This window comes from Trachinotus anak, unplaced genomic scaffold (assembly GCF_046630095.1).
Source record: "Trachinotus anak isolate AG129_WGS33_773 ecotype Australia unplaced genomic scaffold, CSIRO_AGI_Tana_v1 ptg000007l, whole genome shotgun sequence".
NCBI classification, from domain to species: domain Eukaryota; kingdom Metazoa; phylum Chordata; class Actinopteri; order Carangiformes; family Carangidae; genus Trachinotus; species Trachinotus anak.
In genome coordinates, this window is record NW_027273858.1 from 16,583,679 (window position 1) to 16,608,042 (window position 24,364).

Here is a 24,364-nt window from a genome sequence, read left to right on the forward strand (position 1 = left end):
TCTTTACTTTTATACTCTTATACTTCTTTAAAACGGTGCAATATGATGAAAAATAAATTATGAATCAATTGTTTAGTCTTAGTTTTTTTGTGATTTTAACAGTGCAGTGTCAACTTTCCATCTACTTAGCCAGAAAAACTTTTTTTTTTTTTAATTATTTTGATTCATAAGTGCCGTTTTTTTTTGCGAGTAAATGTTTATTACTCGTCTTATCAGTAAAAAAAATTTCGACATTTCGAGAGCGCTTACTCATTTAAAAACATTTAGCATCGAGAAATGTGAATGTCAGGCTTGGAACCTTGTTACGCTGGGATTTGTTCCCGCACGGCGCCCCGTTTAGAAACACCGTTTCTCTTCCTGTCAGAATTCACAACAGAGCCGAACCATAGAAGCTAATTAATTTTAGCAGCCTTCGGTGAACAAATGTTAATGTAGCTCAAATACTTACGAACAAAAATGATTCCTTACACCGTGAACATCAAACTCGCAGCTCGGACGCTGACTGGCACTCTCAATTTGCAGAATAAAACCGCGGTAGATTGGTGAGTACTGCCCTTCTGCCGCTAGCATAATATTGTAGCCTTGTTGCAGCTCGTTAATTCAGTAAGATGAGCGACTGGCAGGTGATGTGTACGAACTGCTGATGCCAGTGTTAATTGAAGCCGATAATGTAGATTTCTTCTCAATCAAAACAGAGAAACATTCAGGGTTTCTTGTGTCATGTGATGTTATGTGATGTGACATTTTGCTGGGCCTGATGAAAATTGGAAGCCTTGTCCTCCAACAGTAATCCGGCAGAGACTGTGACTGCATTGTGACTTAACTCGGTCAAAACTACCAGAAGTATTATTATTTTAGATATGGATTGCATTAACACAAAGGTTATTCCACATATCCAAACTTTTGACTGGTACTGTATCTAAAACAGAAATTAATCTGATGTTAAAAATTGCAATACTCTCAACCAAGACCTCTCACTTTGTATTAATCATATTTGACAAAAAAAAAAACTTGTAAGTGTAAATGGATGAAGTGTAAGGAACATAATAGATGAGTAAGATGGTTTAGTCTTCACCTGTGGCTACTCTTAATTTCTTTATTAATTACCCTATTGTGGTTAACAGTCACACATTTGTTGGATTAGCAGTTCTGTCAGTCTGTTTCACCCAGACTCATTAATTGGAAGTCTGTGCCTGTAAAAATATGATTTTTGTGGAATCGGGATGTGGTCCAGCCACATATGAATGCAGACGTTGTATGCTCATTGAAAGGTAAAGATCAGTATAGACAGGAAAGTGGAGAGCAGGAAATTGTAATTCAGACACAGCTTTTAAATAAAATTATATTCATAGGAGAGTGTATACAAACCACTGTCAGGCTAAATGGGTGCATCACGTGATGTTGTCATATGTGGTTTTATACATTATTTGGTTCAATCTTCCACTTACAAACCATCTCTTTTGTTCTGCCGAGGAAAGAACTTTCAGCTCCCTCCCACTTGCCTCTTTATTCAGTCTTTTATTTGTAACAGTCCTAATTCTCTCCTTCCCTGTGACTCTCATGCACTGTAGGGGTTGGCAGGGGCTGATAGCTCAGGGATGTCACTCCAGTATTCTCATCATCGATCCAAACACAGCCCAGACTATCCAGGTTCTGGAAAGGCACAAAGCCAACGTTGTCAAGGTGAGTTTCCTAACTTTATTCTATTTGTGTGATGGATAAAACAGTTATTTTCTTTGTTTTTATCACTCTGTTAATTAAAAGAAAAATTAAAAATGCTCATTCCAATTTTCCAGAGCCCAAAGTGATGTCTAACTGATGGCTATCAAAGAAACAAAAAAAGGAGAGCATTCATTTTTAAATTAATTTAATAGTTGCAGCTCTGCTGTATTTGGCTACGAGAAAAACAAACTACACAGATGGACCTGACAATTTATGTAGAATATTTTAAGTGAAGGTTAAAAAATGAATGTGACAGGTTGACCTAATTAATGTGAAAAGATTACTTTGGGTGAAGATTGTGTTTTTTTTGTTTGTTTTTTGGACAGCTTTTATTGAATTTCTGATTGTCTTCAGTCTTTGTCCTTTACATACATGTCAGTTTCTTGATGATTTTTGGGCTTCCAAGTGAAATACAAACACACACCTGCTAATGAAGTAATTTAAGCATAATTTTAGCATTGTTTGACCTTGAGGTAAGTTGTTTTTATCCCTTTCTCTAGCAGACAAACTCGCTCTGCTTCACTGTCTAAGCCAACACCACCAACACTGATAAATTTTGCTTCTACATTGATGTAGAATCCCTTTGTTTGTTTGTTTGTGTGTGTGTGTGTGTGTGCGTGCGTGCGTGCGCGTGTGTGTGTGTGTGTGCGCGCGCGTGTGCATGTATACATGTGCTTGTGTGTTTTGTAGAAGGGTAAATAATGGGCAATAAATTCTACAGTGATTATCAGTGCCTGGGCTCAATCCGAGGCTCTCATTCCTCACTCCAAAGCACACTTTAATCTTGTAAAGCACCGCAGCCACAGCAGCGGGCCGTTCCTCACCACCCAGCCTGACACGAGAAAGCTTGCTGGAAAAAAAGGAAGTAGTAGCCACAGTAAAGGGCAAGGCAATCCAGAAACAAATATGCAGACATAATCAGTTATTTAAACATCAGCTTGTTCACACAGTCATTTGTCTTTCTTAGTATAGAACTTGTACTTATTTCATTTCAATGTTGTGTGTTTCCTATAGGGTCTGTCACTTATTTCTCCAGTTTTCTGTATCTTTCTCTCCTGAGCCCACATTTGCATATGCTGTAGTTATTAGTTAGAATCTGTAAAAGCACCAATACAGAAAAAACCCTGCTCAGGATAGGTCTACATTAGCAAGGAGATTGTGGTGTCTGTTGTGTAATTAGTGACATTTATCATCTTCTGTTTGAGAAATATGCTACTACTGTCTTCTGTTGTTTGTTTAGTCAAGTCAATGTTTTTATATAGTGTTTTTCAAACACAACTGCAGTGGAAGGTGCTTAATATCAGCATAAAACCATCTTGACAAAATCATTTTAAAACAAGGTTTAAAAAAAACAAACAAGGAAATACAACAATGAGCACCAAATCAGCATACACACATGCAAAATTAAAACTAAAGAAAAGGTATAATTTGGAACACAAATTGCACAGTGTTTCCATAGCCTTTGCATGTGTTTTATCTTTTGTAGGTGAAATGGTCCAGAGAAAACTACTACCACAACTTGAGCTCACCCTACTGTCTGCGGCTGGCCTCGGGAGATGCCTCAGGGAAGATAATAGTGTGGGATGTAGTCAGTGGCACTGCTCATTGTGAGATCCAGGAGCACTCCAAACCAATCCAAGGTAGGGATCTTCCAGAACCCCCCCCCCCCCCCCCCCCCCCCCCCAGCCAGTACAGGAATGGGACATTACTCTGTTGGTGGCTATTTGTTTTCATTAAGATGCTCTTACCATCACTCTCTGTCTTCCCTCCTGACAAACTCCTACATTCCCATCCACTTCATTCCCACATCCTCCTCTCTGTCTTTCTCTCTCTCCCTGGCAGACTTGGAGTGGTTGTGGAATCAGGATGCTTCTCGTGATCTGCTGTTAGCTGTGCACCCTCCCAACTACATTGTCCTGTGGAATGGAGACACAGGCACCAAGCTGTGGAAGAAGAGCTACGCTGAGAACATCCTCTCCTTTTCTTTTGACCCCTTTGACCCATCCAACATGGCATGTAAGTTAACGATATGCAGTCTAAAGGAAAAGAGTATTTTGTCAAGTGACAGGTGCAAAAGTGCTAATCGAATACTGACAGTATATCCAGCTGTGATCTTAATAAGCACCTTTTAATGTGTCCCTGCTCTTCTTTGGCAGTGCTGACCAGCGAAGGGATAGTCTTTATCACAGACTTTTCCCACTCCAAACCGCCAGGCAGTGCTGGCAAAAAGGTCTACATTGCTAGCCCCCATGCAAGCCCCGCCCACACCAAACCTGCTCCCGCTGCTGCCCCGGCCCCCACCGGAGCCAAGAAAGCGCTCAACAAGGTCAAAGTGCTCATCACCAATGAAAAACCCACGTAAGTGCCACTAAATTAGACTTAACTTACATAACTGCCTTTTAGAATGCAGGGGGAAAACTCAAATGTTCTTTACACATACATACCCTGGTGGTGGTCTAAAAAAGTTGCCTATAACAATAAATGTATGGCTTTAATTCCCAAACAAGTTAAGCTTTTACTTAAATGAATCAAGTTTGTTAATTTTGTAAAACATTCAGCTTGGTGGCCAGCAGTTTATTGGGGGTGGGACACCTGTGCAATTTATTTCTTGTTTTAAACAATTTTTAAAATCTGTCTTATATCACATCTGTTTTAGAAATTTCACAACAGCCTGATCTACATTTTAAGTGAGGTTCCTTTGCAGCTGTGGCATTGAAGGGCATTGCTCAAGGTCATCTCAATGGAAACTCTTTTATTGAAACTGAGTTTAAAGTGATAATTTTATCAGACAGTTTTTTATGCTCCAGGCATCTTTGGCTACAAAGTGTGTGTATGTGCCCTTGACCTGTGGTGAATCTGCTCCTGTCAGCATGCGTTAATTATGTTATGTCCTTTGCTGTTGGACAACATATTCAGGCACTGATTCTGTCTTGTTTTATTAATCAAAGTGTCCATACATTAGATATGAGTGTATAATATAAATTAAAAGATGGGGTTTTGAGAGCACATTAATGTCATTTCAGAAAACAACATGCCATTTTTTAGAATTAACTTTCCCTCTGCCCTCCCCCTGTTTCTGGCTGGACAGCAGGGGCAGCGCTATAATCGCAAGTGTCCATGACTGACTGAGTGGGGTTGAGTGGGGTTGAGTGATCATAATTCCACCGTTGGTCAGCCAAATGCCACGTGAAAACTTCATAGAAAATGTATCTAAAAATTCATCAAAAATTTTCTCATTTAGCCAAATATCAGGTGGTGCTTATAAAAAATGCTTGCTTGAGCCAGTTGAAGGCGCAGTACACATGCATGTGTGTGCACATAGTCAGGATGGCACCACCTCTGCCTCATTTTGAGCCAGAAAAAACCCATTACATGTAAATGAGAACAGCTGTGTGAGAAGGCGAGACGGACATTAGGTTGAATGCAACTACGACACGATGTCAGTTGTTTATAGCAGTTCTACAACAATTTTCAACTAAGTCCTCAATTTTACATATTGACCATATGTGGTCCAGCCATATACTAGGTTTTGACGTGCTCTTGTTCAGCAAGTAGACGGAACTGTTAAAAGTGGAATAACAGGCTTCGATATGTGAGATTATAATGGATTTTGGATCTGGTTTTCATTCTGTGATTGTTTGTTTGTTCAACTCAGTGTAGAGTTTGGGGTACAGCTGAGTCTTTTTGGCTGGATCAGCCATGAGCCAGCCCTACATCTGTGAATGTAACTGCAAATGTGACTGAGTGAGAGAGAGTTGGATGAGTGATGGAGTTACACAATGGGGCAGCTGAGTGTTGGACTTTTCCCATTGGCTATGGTATGTGGCCCATATCACTGTTTGATATGTAGAATTGGTCATATCAGTATTTTAGTACAATGCTTTGTTTTGATCTGGTTCTGTTTGCCTTGCTAAAGTTACTGCATTATACATTCATACAAACTCAATGCTTCCTGTGACTGTTTCAAATTAAAAGTCTTCAGTGGACAGAAACCATTGCTGTGCTGATGTGCTGCAGTAATTGTGTTGTCTCATTTCCTTTTGCTTACCACCAGGATTTCTCCTGGTGCTCCCAATGGCCAGTCCAACAATTAAAATCAGACATAGACACAAATCGCATCTGCACCTGACCATACATGATGTCTGGTCTTGTTTCCATCAAGATTTTAAAATGGATAACACCAAATTCTACTGTAGACTGTTTTTGGGGGTTAAATTTGTCATATCAGTTACATTGGAATCTGATGATAAATAAAGGCAAGTGTAAGAAAATGAAGGACCCACATTTCTCTGAGGATCAAGGAAGATTTATCACCTGGCAGATTTACTCCATTATTTTGTAATACTGAAACACACACAAAGTAGTGGCTAACCTATTTTTTGTAGCATTCAGTGACAAACTTGTGAAACTGCATAACACTGTATAACACTTCACAAAAAGCTGCAATAGAACCAAAGCCTTGTTTGATGTGCTGGCAGCTTCCTGCCTGAGCGGTTGTGACTGTCAAACAGGCTTATTTATAGCAGCAGCACCCCGGCCTCTCTGTCCACCCACCCAGTCAACTCTAATAACAAACACTCCATTAATCTTACTTGTCTTTATTTTCTCTGTCCTCTCTTGTCTTGTCCATTTCAGTTTTTGTGTCTACTGTTGGTATGTGACACTTTCTTCCCTCACTTTTCGTGCGCTGTTTATTGCTCTTGCTGAAAATGCTCTGTTCATTCAGCCTGGTTTTGTCTGTGCGTCAAGTTATGGTGTTTATCATGTTCACTGCGTTACAGTATCTGTCCTCTGTGCCTCTGTTTGATAGATGGGGAATTTAAACAAGACTCTGCTCTCCCGGACTGTTATAAGAAACTCAATGAATACAGAACTATATCATGCACATTAGTGTCACATCAGGCAACCATTAATCTGGTTGTTAGCCAGCACAGATTTGGTCCCTTTGTCAAGATGACAGAAATTGGTTTCACACTCACACGCCAGCACACACACACACACACACACACCTATAAACTAAATGTATTTTTCTAATATTTATAGAAAATATATTATAACTAAAAAACTAGACATCAAAGTTGCAATCCTTAAGACCTCTGACACCTGTCGTTACCATGGTAACAGCACTACAGGAATTCTAGCGGCAGCAAACACTCCTTGAGCAGCTACCTTGTTAGAAATATAAGAGAAACAACAAAAGAGCAACTGGTGAATCTGTTTACAGTGCAACCAAACAAACTCACTGTTGTTTTAATAATCTGTAACTATGACAACAAATACAGAGTTTCCCATGACTGCTTCACAATAAAAGCCACTCCATTTTTCGTCATTATAAAGGGTCACCAAAACCTGTTTTAATGTTGTTGCTCATGGGTGTACATATGTAAAGATAATTACTAAATACATTGACTGAGTATTGCAGAAAAAATTCTGACCATAGATGGTATTAAAATGGGGTCTGATTTTCTGAAAATCTTGAGGATTTAAACTTTCTAAACTTTATGGGTTAACTATTTTTTTATATCTAGGATAAGGGTAACACAAGGACGGTAGAACCTTAAAACCATTGATTAAAAAATCCAAGGACATTAAAGAGCAAATTCTGAAATGTACTAACGTATTTTATAAAACTCACAAAAATCAAGCTGTCTAGTGCAAAAAGGAATGAATGACCTACTTAAGTGGACAAGGTTAACTTGGTTTTATGCTGTAAAAACATTTTTATCTATTTTTCACATTAGATTTAGTTTCATCTTGTTTTTTTGGTCCCATCTCCAGCTGCTGCTGGTCCTCTCTTAGCTTGGGGGCCTCGCTCATAAAATGAAATTCTGCACACATTTGATGCCCATGTACACATTTGAACCAAAGTCATGATTTATTCACCACCGCCTGCCAGTATCAAGTAGGCAGTTCTGTATTGTCATGACATCAGAAGCTCCAGCTGAAGTACTTACATAATGTATAAACACTGTATTTGTTTTTAAGTTTATTTAACATGGTTAAACAATAGAAGCTGCAGAGTTCTTTTAGGTAGCCTCCTGTGCAGTCAAGCACACCTTGCATGACTCCCTGTGTGTATGTGTGTGTGCACATTTATGCATGTAGCAATGCGTAACTATGTATGATCCACTGACTGCTGTAGTCTTCATCCCTTATTCACAGCAAAGAGAGAAAGAGAGAGATGTGAGAAGTGTGTGATGTTTTGGAAATTGGACAGCTGAATATTTTGGGAGGGTTTTGGGTGATCGGATATGTCTTTTCTTTCTGTTTTTTCCTCTTTCTCTGTGAAGTTATGTTGCTTTCTTTTCTTGCATCTAAGACACAGAAGTCTTTCACTGTTCCTTTCTGATGTTTTGCCTTTGGTGGCTCAGTCATTTCAGCCTCTATCTCTGCCTTGCCCGGCTTCGGTAAGCCAGTAACTGTCTGATTTAGCTCAGCAACTCCTAAAGGTTCTTCTGCTGAGTCCATTTTATCTATTATGCTTTCCCCAAGATGATAATGATCTCCATTGTGTTATAAAGCTTGTCTCTCCTGGATTTAATCTCACCGTGACCTAGAGGAATGAAGCTGTAAGAACGGGTTACATCTGTGGACCCACTCATAGATTCTGAGAAAATCAGCCCTTTATTCCTTCTTGACTGAACTGCTCAGTATTTGTGACTTCTTTGTTGTTCATACCGAGAGATTGAACTGGGTTGCTGCTGTGAATAATGGTATTTGTGATTAATTTAAACACACAGGAACAAACAGACTTAGTTGAACATTTTTAGGACTCTCAAAACAATGGAAAGGATTTTTGTCTGATGCTGCCAATACCTGCTTAATTCATCAGCCTCCCATCATTAGACCAAATTCACTTTTAAGTTCTCCCTCATTTTCCTGTGACTCAGAGAGGCAACAACAATAATAACTAATTCATTCAGCCTTTGCTAATGGAAGGACGTAAAATTTGAATATTTTATATGCATGTGTCTTTGTCACAACAGTCTCGTTATATTTTTGCCGACATGTCTGTAGGCAGTACATCCTGTTATCTCGACCTTCATTCGTACTCATTACAATTTACCCTTTGACACTTTACACACGTCTTGTTGTCAGTATGTTGAGTGTGCAAAACCAAGACAGTAGCCAAATGTAGGGAATGCTGAATCTTAGGATATTTCTGCTGGGGTTGGAGGCATGATTATCCCTGATATTTGAGTTAGTTTGTCAAAAGATTAGTTTCTTTTTTTAGAGGCTTTTGTTTTACCAGTTTCAGGTACATGCCAATTTTTTTTCTGTTAAAAAATTATCTTGACACTGAAATTGATTTTCCTTTCCTTACTTTGTGTGCATTCCTCTCCTTCCTCTCCTTCGTGGCACTATAGTGCAGAGGCAGTGACTTTGAACGACTGTCTGCAGCTGTCCTACCTACCATCCAAGAGGAACCACATGCTGCTACTTTATCCCAGAGAGATCCTCATCTTGGACCTGGAGCTTAGCCAGACAGTGGGTGTGGTGGCCATTGAGCGCTCCGGGGTGCCCTTCATTCAGGTGAGGCGCTGTGCACACGATCAGCAAATTCTGTTTGGTATGGATGTTAGTAAAACTTAAAAGATTAAGAGTTTGTGGAAATAGCAAACCTAAAGAAAGTGACACAATTTTGAATTTGTCAATTACATGAACTGCTCAAGGTCAGAATTCTGTCGGCTCTGCATCCTTTTTATGATGGTTTGGACTGTGATGGAGGGACATTTCTGCTTTACATTTGGAAGTAACATTCAAAAACAACTTGCAAAATGTTTGGACTGACATCTTAGTTGGTCTAGGTGACATAAATGAAAAGATGGCCGTGCTGTCTCACTCTTACGTGCTTCCTACTTCACCATCTTTCCCTCCCTTCAAATGAGCCCTGTGCACAGTTTCTATTTTTATTGCATTACGAGCAGCGCTTTTCCAAATTCTGTCTTTTTTTATGGATGATTCTTCCAGGAAGCCAATTCCCCCTGCCGTGAATGATAAAATTCTCAACTTTTCTTCCTCCCCCTCGGTGCTCACCTCATCAAGGTCTGGCGACTGCACAGCGAGACCCTGCAGTCCTTAGCTACAGCAAAAAGAAAAAATCCCACCAGCCTACATATCGTTTGACTTCTGCTTCTTTCTGTAGTCACATTCAGCAGCACTGGTGACCTTTAGGTGCCAGTTTCATTCTTTTGGAGTCTGGATTTCTAATTGGAAATTGATGAATGCTGTGGAGATATTGCATAGAGGATTTGTCACGGCTGCAGGGCCAATAACGGAGCAGAAACTGTTAATGTCAGTCTGTTCGCTCTGCTCTCACTCCTAACACACTGTGTCTGTCTGTGAAGGACTGTCGTGGTGGCTTGTCATTACACTGAGTGTGTCTCATGATTTCCACTGTGGTTGTTATACTCTGTTTGAGCCATTAATGTTTCTTTTTAAATGTATAGATTTGAAGTTCATGCCTGTATGCACATGCATGAGCCAGTTTGCTGTTGCTCAGTTTATCAAAATGGACAGTTAACATTTTCTGGGTGTGAGAAATTACGTTCTGTTCTATATTCTATCGTACTATCATAAATCACGCTTTCTTCGGCTTGTCAGTGATCTTGTTCTAACAAATGCATCCAACGTTAAATAGTACAAGGTAAAACAAGCCTTTGTAGTGAAGCAGTAGGTCCTGAAGTCAGAGAGCATGAGTACAGGGGTATTACTCAGCTGCCCATGCTCTGTCCAGCCAACGCCTTCCTTCTCTAAGTGTTATAAAGTGCTTGTCATGCAGCCAATTTACATGACTGATGACACAACTTTAGAGACTCCAATAGCCAAAGAGAGGCAGGGAAATACAGACACATAAACATCTATACCACACACTGTCAGATTTGACACATATGCAATGTACACAGAGCTGCAGGTTTATCAGGCACATGTATAGTAGCTACACATCTAATACAATTTAATTCAACATCTATCACTAAAGTTGAAATGCTTAGCTTCAACAAGGTGTTGATGCACCTCAATTGCCACCTGAAAAGGCTGCAAATTGTTGTGTTATTGTATTTGTATGGAACTATATTGGAAAGTGTTTGCAACACTTTGTGCAACTGTATTTGCAGAAATGGGGTTAGAGCATTTGAAATATAAGTTAAATTAAATTGTTAGGGGTCAAACATCTATGTGAGACACAGCCTTGTGGCAGTGTAGTGACAAAGAAACATGACAAAGAGGGAAAAGGTGCTCAAAGCTGAATAATGATCAGTGATAATGATGATAATGATGAACATTATTTAAATTGACTGATCAGCTTAAGGTCTGTTACTCTGTTTAAAGTTCCAGCTTCTGCAATTTGAGTATTTGCTTTCCTCATTGAAAATTAAATTGTTTGTTGGACAGAAGAGCAATGTAAAGATCTCACCTTGGGAATTAGGACATTGTGACAATTTTCTGACATTTCTCATAGACCAATTGATTAATTAATTAAAGAAAATAGTAATTAATTGCCGGCCTTATCATATCTATCTGAGACACATAGAAAATAAAAGTTAACTGCTCTAGTTACTTTTTGAATGACAAAAACCCTTCTGTTTGGTTACATTTGTGTTTGTGCCAAATTACACAGATTTACACATGCACATATTGATGATCATTCTGTTGTCATTAACAGATAGATCCAGTGCTAAGTCTCAAAGAGACAGTTGGCAAGCTTGATCATGAACGCACATCGTCACCTGTTTCCCTTACTCTCCCTGTGTTTAGGTAATTCCCTGTGCTCAGCGGGACGCCCTCTACTGTCTCCATGAGAATGGGTGCATCACCCTTCGAGTGTGTCGCTCTACTACAGCTCCAGAGGAAACAGCAGGTATGAAATTTCTTCACGGAGACATGCGTACATACATACAGCACATGCTGGCTGTACTGCACTCACTCACAAACCACTGCGACTCCTGTGCCGTCGCTTTGTCACCATCTATTCAGCCAAACTGCACTGCAGTCAGAGCCTGCAGCCTGTCCCTATGCTCCAGTGGGCATTTAGCCTCTAACGGTCTCATTTATCTTTGGCTTAGTGTTATAGGCCAATGGGAATCCATTGTCTTGCTGTATCTCTCTCTCTTGCTCACTCACTCCTCTTGCAGTCTCTTCTACTGTCTACTCATCTTTCTTTTTTCCTGCCATGTCCTTTGTAAGTCTCTCATGCTCTCATTTATTCTCTTATATCCTTGTCTTCTTGTCTTATCTCCTTAAATTCTTTCTTCTGCCTCTCAACACTCCTCCTCTAACCCTCAAATATTGTTTTCACTGGTCTCTCAATTGCACTTCCACTCTTATCTCCTTCCCTTCCCCTTTCTCTCTTTGTTCACTTTACCGTTAAAATGTACTCAGTGTCTTCTTCCAAATCTTATCTTTTTTTGTTCTCTTTTTTAATCCCCTGCAATTCATGTCTTCACCAATTTGCTTTGAATCCATCTGATTTGTTTTTCCCACTTTCCCTCACTGTCACACTTTCTTTCCCTACCTTTCTACCACTTATCTCCTTTATCTTTCTCGGTTTCTTTCTCCATCCCTCTCCTTCTCTCCCTCAGATCCAGAGCAGAGTGTTCAGGAGCTCGTCTACGACCTTCGCTCTCAGTGTGATGCCATCCGAGTCACCAAGACAGTCCGCCCATATCGCATGGTTATCTGCCCTGTCAATGAAAACAGTGCTGGGCTGATGGTCAGTGACGGCAGAGTCATGCTGTGGGAGCTCAAAGCCCACACTGGCAAGGCTGCTGCCAATCCTAGGTATACACACACACACACACACACACACACAGCACATCATTCTGTCAAGCTATATTACAATTTTGCAGGTAGTGGCTGAAATGGCAGGAAGAAAAGTTTGACTACTTTGTAAGGTGACTTAAACTGACTTTAAACTGCATAATCCTCTGACCTAAATTTAGTCTTCTTAGTGACTGGCGTATGTAGGGGTGCAGGGAGTTGAGCTCATGTTGATGATCCCTGCTTTCCTTTGACGGAACACTCCCATGCTGCTGTCGAGGAGACAGTTTTGTATCTCTCTCTTAAGTTGGCTTCCTGTGTGAGGCTGGGTGAGGTTTTTCTGCCTGTGAGCAAACCAGTTTGATTTGGGAAAACAACAGAAGTCTGATGTCTCTGATGAGGTGTCTTATTATAGTCTTGTTTGAAGTTTAAGACAGGTGGGTTTTCTATTTCAGGACTGTTCAGATGACGGCAGTTGTCTTTCACACTACATTATACAGATATTCTGATGCTTCGTTGTGATTGTTGGGACATTCTGGAGCACAGTGTTCCTATTTCAAAGCCAGAACAAATCCTAAAAACATGTTGTGGCCCAGGTTTGATATATTGACATGAATTATAATTCCCTCTTTGAGATGGTGTTTGTCATGGTGTGCTGAACATCTGCAGATAATTGAGTTATTGAAGGCGAGACACGTCACTTTGCTGTACCTGTTTCGATCTTAGATCAAGCAGCCAGTGTATCGAGCTCGATCAGCGGTCATGAAAATTATTTTTCTAGGAATCATCTTTATTTTTTTTTAAAGTCAGCAGCATCTAATCAATACAAGGAATCAGTACACATGTCATCCTGTACAAAAGCTGCCATGTCCCTCTGGGTCAGTAATTTATTAAAAAGCAGATCACATTCATCATTTGCACAAGCAATATTCATTTATCACTCCCCATTCACTTGCTTTCAATAATGGATGTGCGCCCTGCTTTCATGTGGAAAAAAAAGGGTTTAATTAATATTCTCTGTCCCCACTCTGTCAGTTCGGGGCTGTCGCCGCTCTACTCCCCCGTGTCTTTTTGTGGAGCTCCACTGGGTCCGAACCGGAAAAGGATTCCGGATCTCTCTCTCAACAGCATGATCGGTATGATTGTACACATCACTGTCAGCACCATCCACAACGACACAGTAAAATGTCACATACATCACTTCTTATTGCGGCAAAAGCTTTCTCCCTCTCCAAAGAAGGGTGACTTTCATTTTTGAGATAAAATGTAAAACCCAAGAATGAAGGAGACATAGTTGTACTTGTGTGTGCATCGGGCCTTCTTATGTCTGCCATTGTACCTCTGTGAGTTGTGTGAGCCTCGGGGCTCTCCTTCACTTTCTCCTTTAATGTGTGAGTGCTGGTTTCTCCTCTATGCACAGGCCAGTGTTATTTCCCAAGCTGAAGAGTCCCATGGGTGCTTGGCCATTGCTGTCTCTCACTTGTATCTCTTTACCATCTCATCCTTTTGCTTGTGATGGGATTCTTGTCTTTCTCTCCTCCCTGTTGATTTAGAAAGGAGCTCCAGATCAAAATATGAGTGTGGGTATAAAATTGTAATGAGATGCAGGATTCTGTTTGCCAGTTGTATTCAACGAAAGTCAAACTGCCAGTGACTGGAAGGCATGGGGAGGTGGAGCATGAGTAGTTATGTTGGCATGGGGGGGGGGGGTTGCTGTCTCTCCCCTCTCTCTCAAACACACACACACACACACAAGCACATGCAGATACACGCATATTTCAGCCAGCTACTGTCTGCAGCAATAGCTCTGTCTCTGACTTAAGCTCTTGCAGGAATGTAACTGGCCTGCAGAATGCTAAAATTCTCTGAAAAACTAGCTTGTTGTTGAGATCTGATGCTGACTGGCTGAAGATCTGATGCTGATTGGCTGACATAAGAAAGGCGGCAGTCAGGCCAAAGTGAACTGGTCATTGCTATAGGCAAGAGCTATATTTGCTTTCATTTCATGTTTTCATTTGCTGCACATAGCAATATGTTCTATCTATGGTTTGTTTTTATTGATGTGTTGGCTTGTTGGGAATTTTGTCCCCATCTAATTATATATTCAAGCTGTAATGACGCTCATTTAGACAGACATAAAATTTCCAATGTAAAGAAGGCTATTATGGTGCATGAAATATAAACAAAATGGATTTTTCCGCCTGTGCCAATTATAACGTCAAGGTTGTTGCACACTCAGAGGGTGTCCCACAGCCCTGCAGCTAATATACAAAAGGAGATGATTGCCCATTTAGAGCATATAAAGTGTAGTCATTAACAGTCTGATTGTGAAGGATATTGCCATCAAAATCCAAGCCTGAGTAAAAAAATGGTGCGTTCAGGTATTTCAAAATATTAAAGGACCTGGGGCTTATATTTATGTGAAAAATGCTGTTAAGTTCTATGACTGCCTGATATTAGAAATTTAATGAAATCAGCAAAGGAGATTCAGCTGGATGAAGCCTGTAGATATTGCTTTGTAAAACATGGGTCTGTGGATTAATTGTCTCAACTCACCACCACATCCTTGAGATCATTAAAGCTGGCCAACTGGATAACTGAGGCCACAGCTTAATGAAACAAGCAATGCTGGTTTTGTTCTGCTGGCTCTAGCTGCAGTCACATCGTGTGAGCTTTTCCATTTCAGCCAAGTAACAGCTTCAGAGTAGATTGCCAAGTTCAAAGTTTTATTTGTAACATGAGCTAATCAGTGCTGCTACAAATATGTATCTAGAATTCAAGAGCAAAAGAGAGATACCCACACACTACTCTCCGTGCTAAAAAAAGATTAGGTTTATTCCAACATGTTTCGGCTTATGCCTTTGTCAGGGCACAAATGACACTGCTCCGCAGCATTTGATGTACTGTAGGATGACTCACACCTGCACGGAATTAGGACACCATGTCTGTCTCATGTATATGCAGCCTCATCTGGAGTTGTAGCAGGAGCTGCTTGGTGATGCAGTGTAATACTTGATGTTGCTGTCGGTTCTTTAGCTGCAGTTGGTCGTTTGTTAGTTTGTGTCTTCATTTTTGTTTCTTTGCTTTGTGTTTACTTTTGTCTGATGTCTTTTTTTCAGTGTAACACGTAGTGCTTTAGGTAAACCTGTTGTTTTTTGTGCTCCACTGAAATAGTGTAACCTGCAGTATGTATGAAACACATTTTTGCTAACAAGTGAACCATGTAATGGCATGGACAAATAAACTGCAGCCAGCAGTTTATATGAGATATTGTTACAGATGGTTACGTCAGAGTCTGAATCCTCTCCAGACTGAAACTACTCTCTCCACAGATATCAGGCAAAGTACTGTAGAACATTCTACAAGATTTTGCAGGGAACCATTAAAATCAAGTTCTGACGCAGACTGCCTTTTCTTAATGTTGCCAGACATATCATCTAAGCTGGATCAGCTTGACAAATTTAATCTACACTAAAATATTATATTGGACACAATTATATTAACACATATACAATATTAAAGGACTTGGAGCACAGGCTAAAAACCTAATTGGACACTCCAGCTTAGAGCTTCAATCACATAAACTGTGCTGTAAGTTGTAATATTGATTTATTGAAGATTGCTTACGCTGGGTGAAGATGCAGTAAAAAGCAGTCCGCACTCTCTCTAACTCTCAAGTTACAAAAAATGGAAAGAAAGTACTTCAAATGGGCATCTCTCATGTTTTTGTGGCGAAGCTACTGATGCTATGTTCACTGTTGTTTATTAGTTTTACTTGTTCCATCAATAAAGTTGCAAATGAAAAGTTAAGTTTGGATAATGCCCACCATAACCCTCCCATGCTGTGGTTTCATCTCCAGGCCAGACCTTGATAGCTGGTGAGGCTCCTCCTCCATCATCCAACCAGCAAGAGGTCCAGTTGAAGTTCCTGCTGACTGGCCTTCTGTCTGGTCTGCCACTGCCACCATTTGCCATCCGCATGTGCCCACCGCTTACCACAAAAAACATCAACCACTACCAACCCTTGCTGGCTGTAGGTAGGTAATAATGCACCATTGACACACATGCACACAAAAAACTCACTGATGAGCAAGGCACTATGAGCAACATTTTTGGGGAACTGTTCCCAAATAAAAGCTGTGATCTCTCCCACGAAAAAGTCTGGGGTAGTATTCTGAAATATACTCTACTGTATGGAGCTCATAATATGTGAGCACTGTTGCCATACATCAGTGCTTCTAAAATTCCTGACCAAGGTATGCTTTTAAATGTAGTTTCTGTTTCTTTCAGAAAATCTAGCAGTAATGTTTGCACTTGCATCCAGTATGTTGTTTTATTTCATCATGATTCATTGCTGTTTCAGATAAAACCAGTTGCATCAGTGCTGCACTTCAAAGACAAAAGAAATTGTGGATAAACTGCTTTTGTGTTTTTGTAGCTTTTCTTTGTTACATTCATGTCAACAAATAGTGGTGCTGATTTAGATTAATGACTGCAAAGGATCTAAAAATGAAGAAAATGATGTACACATGAACTCTCTCACATAAAGCTGATTTAAGTCTGGACGAGCGCTTTGTTAAACACATAGTCCAGACAATTACAAATGACAACAACATACATTTGATCCAGCCCCAGTAGATATGATGAGGTGAGGTTTTATTTAGGGGTTCATCCCTCAGTGGGGTGAACCCCTAAATAAAACCTTATAAATAAAACCTCACCTCTTTGGTTCAGGTATTTAAATCACATTTGGCCGTCAGTAATATTAGTATGGAGGCACACTAATGTATAATCCTTCAACATTACCATGCTCATGACTTGCAATATTCACATTCTTTTTGTAATTGGAATAAGACGATGTCTATAATTTCATTTAAAATGTGGGAATTCTCGGTCAGTGCATGTATTTATCTACTCAGCTGAATAAAGTGTCAAATTCCCATAATTATCCTGTGTATGATCCAAAAATAACAGATTTTTTTCCCGTTCAATTTTTTTTTCTTTTCCTACTGTATTTTTTAAATTAGTTCATTGCTCAGTACACCGTTGGGCAAAATTGTCAGGTGTCTGCTTTCAGATATTTGGTGTATGGAATGCTTCGTGATTTCACTGTGGTTATTTAAAAAACTTTTGGAATTGGAACCTTTTTAATTGGATTCAGCCCTGGTTACCATGGAAACTATCGGTGCATCTGTCAAACCTTTATGTCTCTGACCTACGTGAACTCGGCATTTAACCTGCAGAAATTGATACATCAACCACACCTAAATGGTAAGACAAAAAACAAACCTTCAGATGTTTTATTTGTAGTTGTTGGTCTGTGTTTACAGGAGTGCATCATCTAGAAAACCTGTAATAGTAAAATTGTAGTATTTAGAGAAATCAAGTGATCACTTAACATGTTCTGTAAATTCTTAATTGATCATGTTGTGGAGTATAGACTGACTAGAATAGCTACACTTATTTCCCATTGTAGCTCATTTTAACTTGCAGTTATTTAAACTAGAATGGCACTCAGTAGAGTGTGTACCTCTGCCAAGGCCAAACAATCCTATACGTCTGTGAGATCCATGTTATTATCTGTCCACTAAATTGTAAGTCATAGACTAGTCATAGTCAGCATTTATACATCAGATTTTTTTACTTGAAGATCCAAACATTGTTTCCTGAGAAATTGATGAAAATGTTGAAATCTTGTATTGTGTTGGAAAGGGATAAAAGATTTAAAAAAATTCCTGGATCTGCCCCTTTAACTTGATCCACAACAAAATTGAATGGGTTCGTCCCCGGCCCATGCCTCATCCCTCCACCAAGTTTGGTGCAAATTGGTTCAGTACTTTTTGTGTAATCCTGCTGACAAACAAGCCAACAATCATAGGTGAAAACATACCCTCCTTGGCAGAAGTAAAAGGAACAGCCTGAAGTGCAGGTAGATAGAATGATTGTGTATTATTTTTTAAAGCTGCAAGTGTCTAATGGGAATCTCCCACTGGAATCTGCCTACTTACCAGTAATAATTATTTTGTCAAACGAATGGGTCAAGAATGTATTTTCAAATTTGCATTGTATTTGAATTGTAATGTATCACAGCAACTTACTGTCTTTATTTGTTACGTTAGAGTTGATTTATGGATGGAGGAATATCTAGACAGCAAAATCAACACCATCAACAAAATGACTTCATTGGCAGAGGTAAGTTACTTTAATTACCTTTTAATACAAGCATGTTTGAATTTGAAAATATCTAGTTATCGAGTTTCCCATTGGTCGTTGCTCTTTCAAAATGATTTGGTGCAGTGTTGCCAATTTAGTACATTTGTCACCAGATCAGTAGCTTTTTTTTTTTTTTTTTTTCAAAAAAGCACCTAGCATCAAAGCTAGCGACTTTTAGCACAAATTTTAGCTACTTTTAATGGAAGAGAGTCAACAGTAATGCCCCGCCAGCACAGAAAATGGCTTGGAAGCTAGTTAACATGCAGTTTTAATGTGCTGCATTTCCATCACTCCTAGTCATAGTTATTTTGTTGTTTGACAACAGAAATGGAAAAACATGTAAATGAGAACAGCTTTATTAGGACTGTGGTTGGAATTATTAGCTGTATTAAAATACTCTATGTGTGAACACAGAGAGTGGGACAGACAAAGGGCTGAAAGTGGTTAACATCAGGCAGAATGCAAAAACAACACAATAGCCATATACAGTATTAGGTTGTTTTTTTCACATTTACATCTACATTTATTCATTTGGCAGACACTTTTATCCAAAGCGACTTACAAGTTAACGACAAAAGTAAAGCTAGAGTAGGTACCTCATCTATTTAATAAGTGCTGGGAGATTGCATAAGGAAGTGCATCAAAAAAGTACATAGTAAAAGTGGAACTTGGTAGCTCATTCCACCATCGGGGAGGGGAACCACAGATGAGAACAGTCTAGACTGAGATTGCCTTGTGCCAGACGCATTCCCTGGAGGAACGCAGTGGCCAAGAAGGAGCGTAAAAAAGACTGTATGATTAGTTCGAGTAAATGGGTGCAGACCCAGAAGTCACTCTGAAGGCAAGCATTAGTGATTTGATTTGGGCGGCCATGGGTAACCAGTGTAGGTTGATTGGTAGCAGAGTGACGTGCTCTTTTAGGCTGATTGAAGACCAGGTGGGCTGCTGTGTTCTGGACCATATGTAAGGGTTTCACCGAGGAGGCAAGAGTTTACCATGGCCTAGACTAAGAGCTGGGTGCCGTACTGAGTCAGGCAAGGCCTGATTTTCTTGATGTTTTATAGAGCAAAGCGTCATGATCAAGAGAAGTATGCAACATGGTTGAAAAAGGATAATTCATCATCAAACATGACCCCCAGGTTTTTCCAACCTTAGATGGGGTAAGGGATGAAGAGGTGATTTTGCTATCAATATCATGATGAAGAGACTGATTAGCTGGGATGACTAGGAGTTCAGTCTTTGAGAAGGTTTAGTTGAAGGTGGCATTCCTTCATCCATGTAGATATGTCAGAGAAACAAGCTGAGATCTGCCTAGAGACCATCTGGGTCGTCTGGTGTGAATGTGATGGTGTCGTCAGTAGCAGTGATGTGTGATGTGATATGAGAAGCCATCTGAGCGGGTAATTGGACCCAAGGATGTGGTGTATATAGCAAAGAGGAGGGGTCCCAGAAATGATCCTTGGGGCACTCCAGTTGGGAGGGGATGGACTAAGGACATTTTCGCTTGCCATGACACAGTGAAGGAGTGACTGGTAAGATAGGATTCACACCAAGAAAGGGCTTTGCTCGTGATACCCATGTTGGAGAGTACAGATAGTAAGATGTGGTGGTTCACTGTATCAAAGGCTGCTGAATAGTCCACCAAGATAAGAACTGAGGACTGACCTGCAGCTCTGGCTGGGCTTAGGGCTTCCGTCACAGACAACAAGGCTGTTTCAGTAGAGAGTCCGCTCTTAAAGCCAGACTGGTTTTGGTCGAGGAGATCATAAGAATGAAAGTAGTGAGACAGCTTGATAGTTTTTCACATGAGCAGGGTTAAGTCAGGGTTTTTTGAGCACACATTATAGCAACATCAATAAAATAATCTGTGTTTTCTGTAAAGCCACTCTGTAGGATTATGTTCAACTGATCGTAATGTATGCTTTAGATAATAAACTTAATTCTGACATCACCCTGAACCAAACTAAACACAACGCTTTGCCATTTCTACCACTATTGGTGAAAAATGTTAAGTCAAAGGTATTGGAATAAATGTGTGGCAGTTTGCATATCTAGTGAATGATTTCTGATGCAGCTCTGTTTTCCTTAAGTGTCCATGTAAGTGTAAATAATAGAATAAGTTCTCCAGTTACCAAAGTGATCCAAATAGTTCTGGAAATTAGAGCTTTGTAGGCAGGATTAAGAATGAGGAATTCTTCCTGTGCCAGAACCAGAAAATTGGCAACAGAAAAATTGTGGTCAAAATGGCAACTACTATGGATATGATTGACACAGGTCTAAAGGTTATTGTAAGACAATTTACAGAAATGTATTGTTTATATTACATTGACTGACATGAAAAACATTAACTGGTCCCAACAACCCCTTACACAGTCAACATCTGTGTTGACTAAAAATTATGTTGGCAGGACAGAGTCTGTAAGTAAGTCTGTCACTCCTGATTGGTTAGGGCAGAATTAAACCCCTCACCCTGACATGAACGTAATGCTTGATGAACTAATGATGATCATTATGTAGAAAGTAGTATACTTGACAAAAGAAACCTTCCTTCATTTTTCCCTTTTGCATTTTCATTTGTGGAAGAACACAGAACACAATAAGGAAGCACTTACTGTTTACCTCTTGCACTCTTATGACTGCTTTTCTTGCTATCTGTTTTTGCTTCATAGAAACAGACCTGCAAAAACCCAGATATACCTCATGATGTGGTTGAGGAAGGTTTCAGTGGAGGACTGCTGGATCAACATCAGCCTGGCCACACTGTAGAGAAACCACATTGCTGTGACCAGTGTGGGAGGAGTTTCAGGGAATCAAACCATTTGAAGGATCGTCAGTGTATCTGTACTGGAGAAAAGCCTTATGTCTGTGACCACTGTGGGAAGAGTTTCACACGGTCATCCCATTTGAAGGGTCATCAGCATATCCACACTGGAGAAAAGCCATACATGTGTGACCACTGTGGGAAGAGTTTCACACGGTCATCCCATTTGAAGGGTCATCAGTGTATCCACATTGGAGAAAAGCTTTATGTATGTGACCACTGTGGGACCAGTTTTACTCAGTCATACCATATGACGTGTAGACAAATGTGTGTAGAAACAGAGTTGAGAATGAATTTTTGAACTGTATGAAACATGTGGCTGCTAAAAAAAAATAACATTGTATTTAAAAGTTGCCATAAACTGTCTCAATGATATGAATATGCCTGCAACTTAAGTTGTGAAATTTGTTTTGTTTTACTCACAGTCAAAGCAGCAGCAAACACACATATGCTAACTCACTAGCATACTTACTATAGCAGTACACAGGCATGGACATTACATGAAGAAAACCATTGCTTACAACAAGCTGCAGTTCTGCAAACAGAAACAATCAGACTGGAAGGAGCTAGCAGAAAGGCTACACAAACTCCAGTGCTTCCATAAGATAACCACCCTTTTCTGGTGAGCAGAAAAGCATTTCAGAATGCGTAACACATTGAGACAAGTTGAACAGTTTAAAACTGGAAAAACATAGCCTGGTCTGATGAATCTGGATCCTGGCTGAGGCATGCAGATGGTGGGGTTAGAATTTGGCAAAATTCCTTGTGTCAACACTCCGGGCTAGAGGTGGTGGTATAATGGGTTGGGGGATGTTTTCGTGGCACAATTTGGGCCCTGTAATACCAATCAATCAACATTTGAGTGTCAAAGCCTATCTGAGCATTGCTGCCTACTCTTTGCACCCCTTTATGAACATTACCACCTTCTAATGGGTTCTGCCAGCATGATAATGCAACATGTCACAAAGCAAAAGTAATCCCAAATTGGTTTCATGAAAATAACAATGAGTTCAGAGTACTACACTTGCCTCCCAGTACCAGATCTGAACCCAGTAAAACACCTTTAGGATGTGGTACAGTAGGGGATTGGCAGGATGAATGTGCAGTTGACAAATCTGCAGAATTTGTGTGATGGAATCATGTCAATATGGAACAGAATCTCAAAGGAGTGTTTCCAACATGATGTTGAATCTGTGCCACAAGGAAGTGAGGTTTGTTTTGAGCATAAAATGAGGCCCTACCCATTCTTAGTAGTATCATTTTCCCAGGTGCATAGTGAGTATATACAGTCTGTAAAAATTTGAATTTTTACAGCCACCAATCAGACTTACAATGTAGTGATGTAAAAAGTACAATATCTCTGTTAAAAATAGTTAGTTAAAAGTGAAGTTAGTTAAAAGTATAGAGCTTAAACTGGAAATACCCAAGTAAAGCAGCACTTTAGGAAATGCACTTCCTTACTTCCCCCCATTGACAAAATGTAGTTTGTCTCAGGGTTTGTCATTCATCATGCCATCATCTGTAACTGTGACAGATTTGGACATTGAGAAGAAAAAGCTTGTCTGGTTTGATTTATGAATTGTTGCAGCCAAGTGATGAGAGCACAAAACATCCCAATGAGTGACAAGTGCTTTGGAGGGCAGAGGGTTGAATTATTATGCAGCTGCAGCCACACAAATTAATCACTTACATGTTGAGGTCCATTGTCAATGTGGGTCTGTGGTTTGTGTCTGAAAAATAAGACATATTAAGCACTGGAAATGAATAGCAGAGCAAGACCCCAAACATTAGTTCATCACAAAACAGGAAATTAGCAGCTACTGATATGAAGGCAAACATTAAGTCAAGCAGGGCTTTGCCTCAGAACAGCAGCACAATTACCAGATTGTTCATGTGCTCTGCCTAAGGGATCTGTCAAAGAGAGAGAATCTTATTCAGGCCATATTACTCAAAGTAGGTATCAATTTAAATTTATTTTATTATGCTCTTTGCAGTTCAATTAATGTAAACTATGAAGGTTGGCATTACAGAGTGTTTTAAAACTTGCTGATACATTTGTTGAACCCTCTTGACAAATTTCAAATTTTCATCCTTGAGTTAAAAAAAATGCTAACTGTGGGGCGGCCCAGTAGTCGAGTGGTTAGGGCGCGTACCATGTGAGGGCAAGACGCTCTTAGCAGGCAGTCACTGGTTCGGCTCCCGATCGGTCCGACTCTTTCCTGCATGTCATTCCCCTCTCTCTACCCCCTTTCCTGTCAGTCTCCACTGATCTATCATAAAGGCATAGAAAAAACCAAAAAAATAATTTTAAAAAAAGGATTATACTGTAGGATTATTAGGCTGAAAGTAAGTAGAAGTCCATTAAATCTGACTGTTTGGTGATGCAAAAGGTATAGACTAAAAACTGAAATATCAAATAGCCTCTGTTATTACTCCCCAAGACAGCTGTGAGGCGAGAGGGAGAGGCATTGAAAGTTTGGATTTATTTGTTTTACATCAGCATTGCAGTTTTGTTCAGAAGCCGTTCCCTTATCTTCCCCACAGTAATGATGCATAAAATTATGCAAGCCTCAATTAAGAGCAGAATTGCGTATATAATATGTGCCTCTGTTTTTGTCTGTCTTTCTGTCTGTTGCTTTATGTGTGCATGTGTGTCTGTGTATATGTCTGTGTGAGCACACACACTCCAGCCTGTGCACCAAATTCCATTTAAGGTCCAGGCATACTGCTGTCCTCTCCCCAACACAACAAACCTTCACTTTAGTTGTCAAGCTGATAGATAGGACACGCTCAGTCCCCTGTCCTAGCCCATATAAATTAATCATACCTCAGAGATACATTGCCTCCCTT

General features: G+C 39.9%; 1 protein-coding gene and 1 long non-coding RNA gene across 2 annotated transcripts in view; both read left to right on the forward strand.

Moving 5' to 3' along the window:
* The first annotated feature begins 332 nt into the window (after positions 1–332).
* Positions 333–24,364, forward strand: part of wdr11 (WD repeat domain 11) — a 54,170-nt gene continuing 30,138 nt past the window's right edge. Inside the window, exons 1-10 of the mRNA XM_071481041.1 lie at positions 333–542; positions 1,572–1,683; positions 3,209–3,362; positions 3,565–3,738; positions 3,879–4,080; positions 9,090–9,255; positions 11,479–11,581; positions 12,303–12,501; positions 13,516–13,616; positions 16,341–16,517. Of these exons, the coding sequence (XP_071337142.1) occupies positions 457–542; positions 1,572–1,683; positions 3,209–3,362; positions 3,565–3,738; positions 3,879–4,080; positions 9,090–9,255; positions 11,479–11,581; positions 12,303–12,501; positions 13,516–13,616; positions 16,341–16,517 (1,474 nt within the window). The 5' untranslated portion in view covers positions 333–456. The remainder of the gene's footprint in view (positions 543–1,571; positions 1,684–3,208; positions 3,363–3,564; positions 3,739–3,878; positions 4,081–9,089; positions 9,256–11,478; positions 11,582–12,302; positions 12,502–13,515; positions 13,617–16,340; positions 16,518–24,364) is intronic.
* On the forward strand, positions 17,619–21,503 carry LOC139623112 (uncharacterized). Its single transcript, XR_011691430.1, has 3 exons — positions 17,619–17,751; positions 18,600–18,672; positions 21,369–21,503. It is a non-coding gene; the product is annotated as an uncharacterized lncRNA (long non-coding RNA).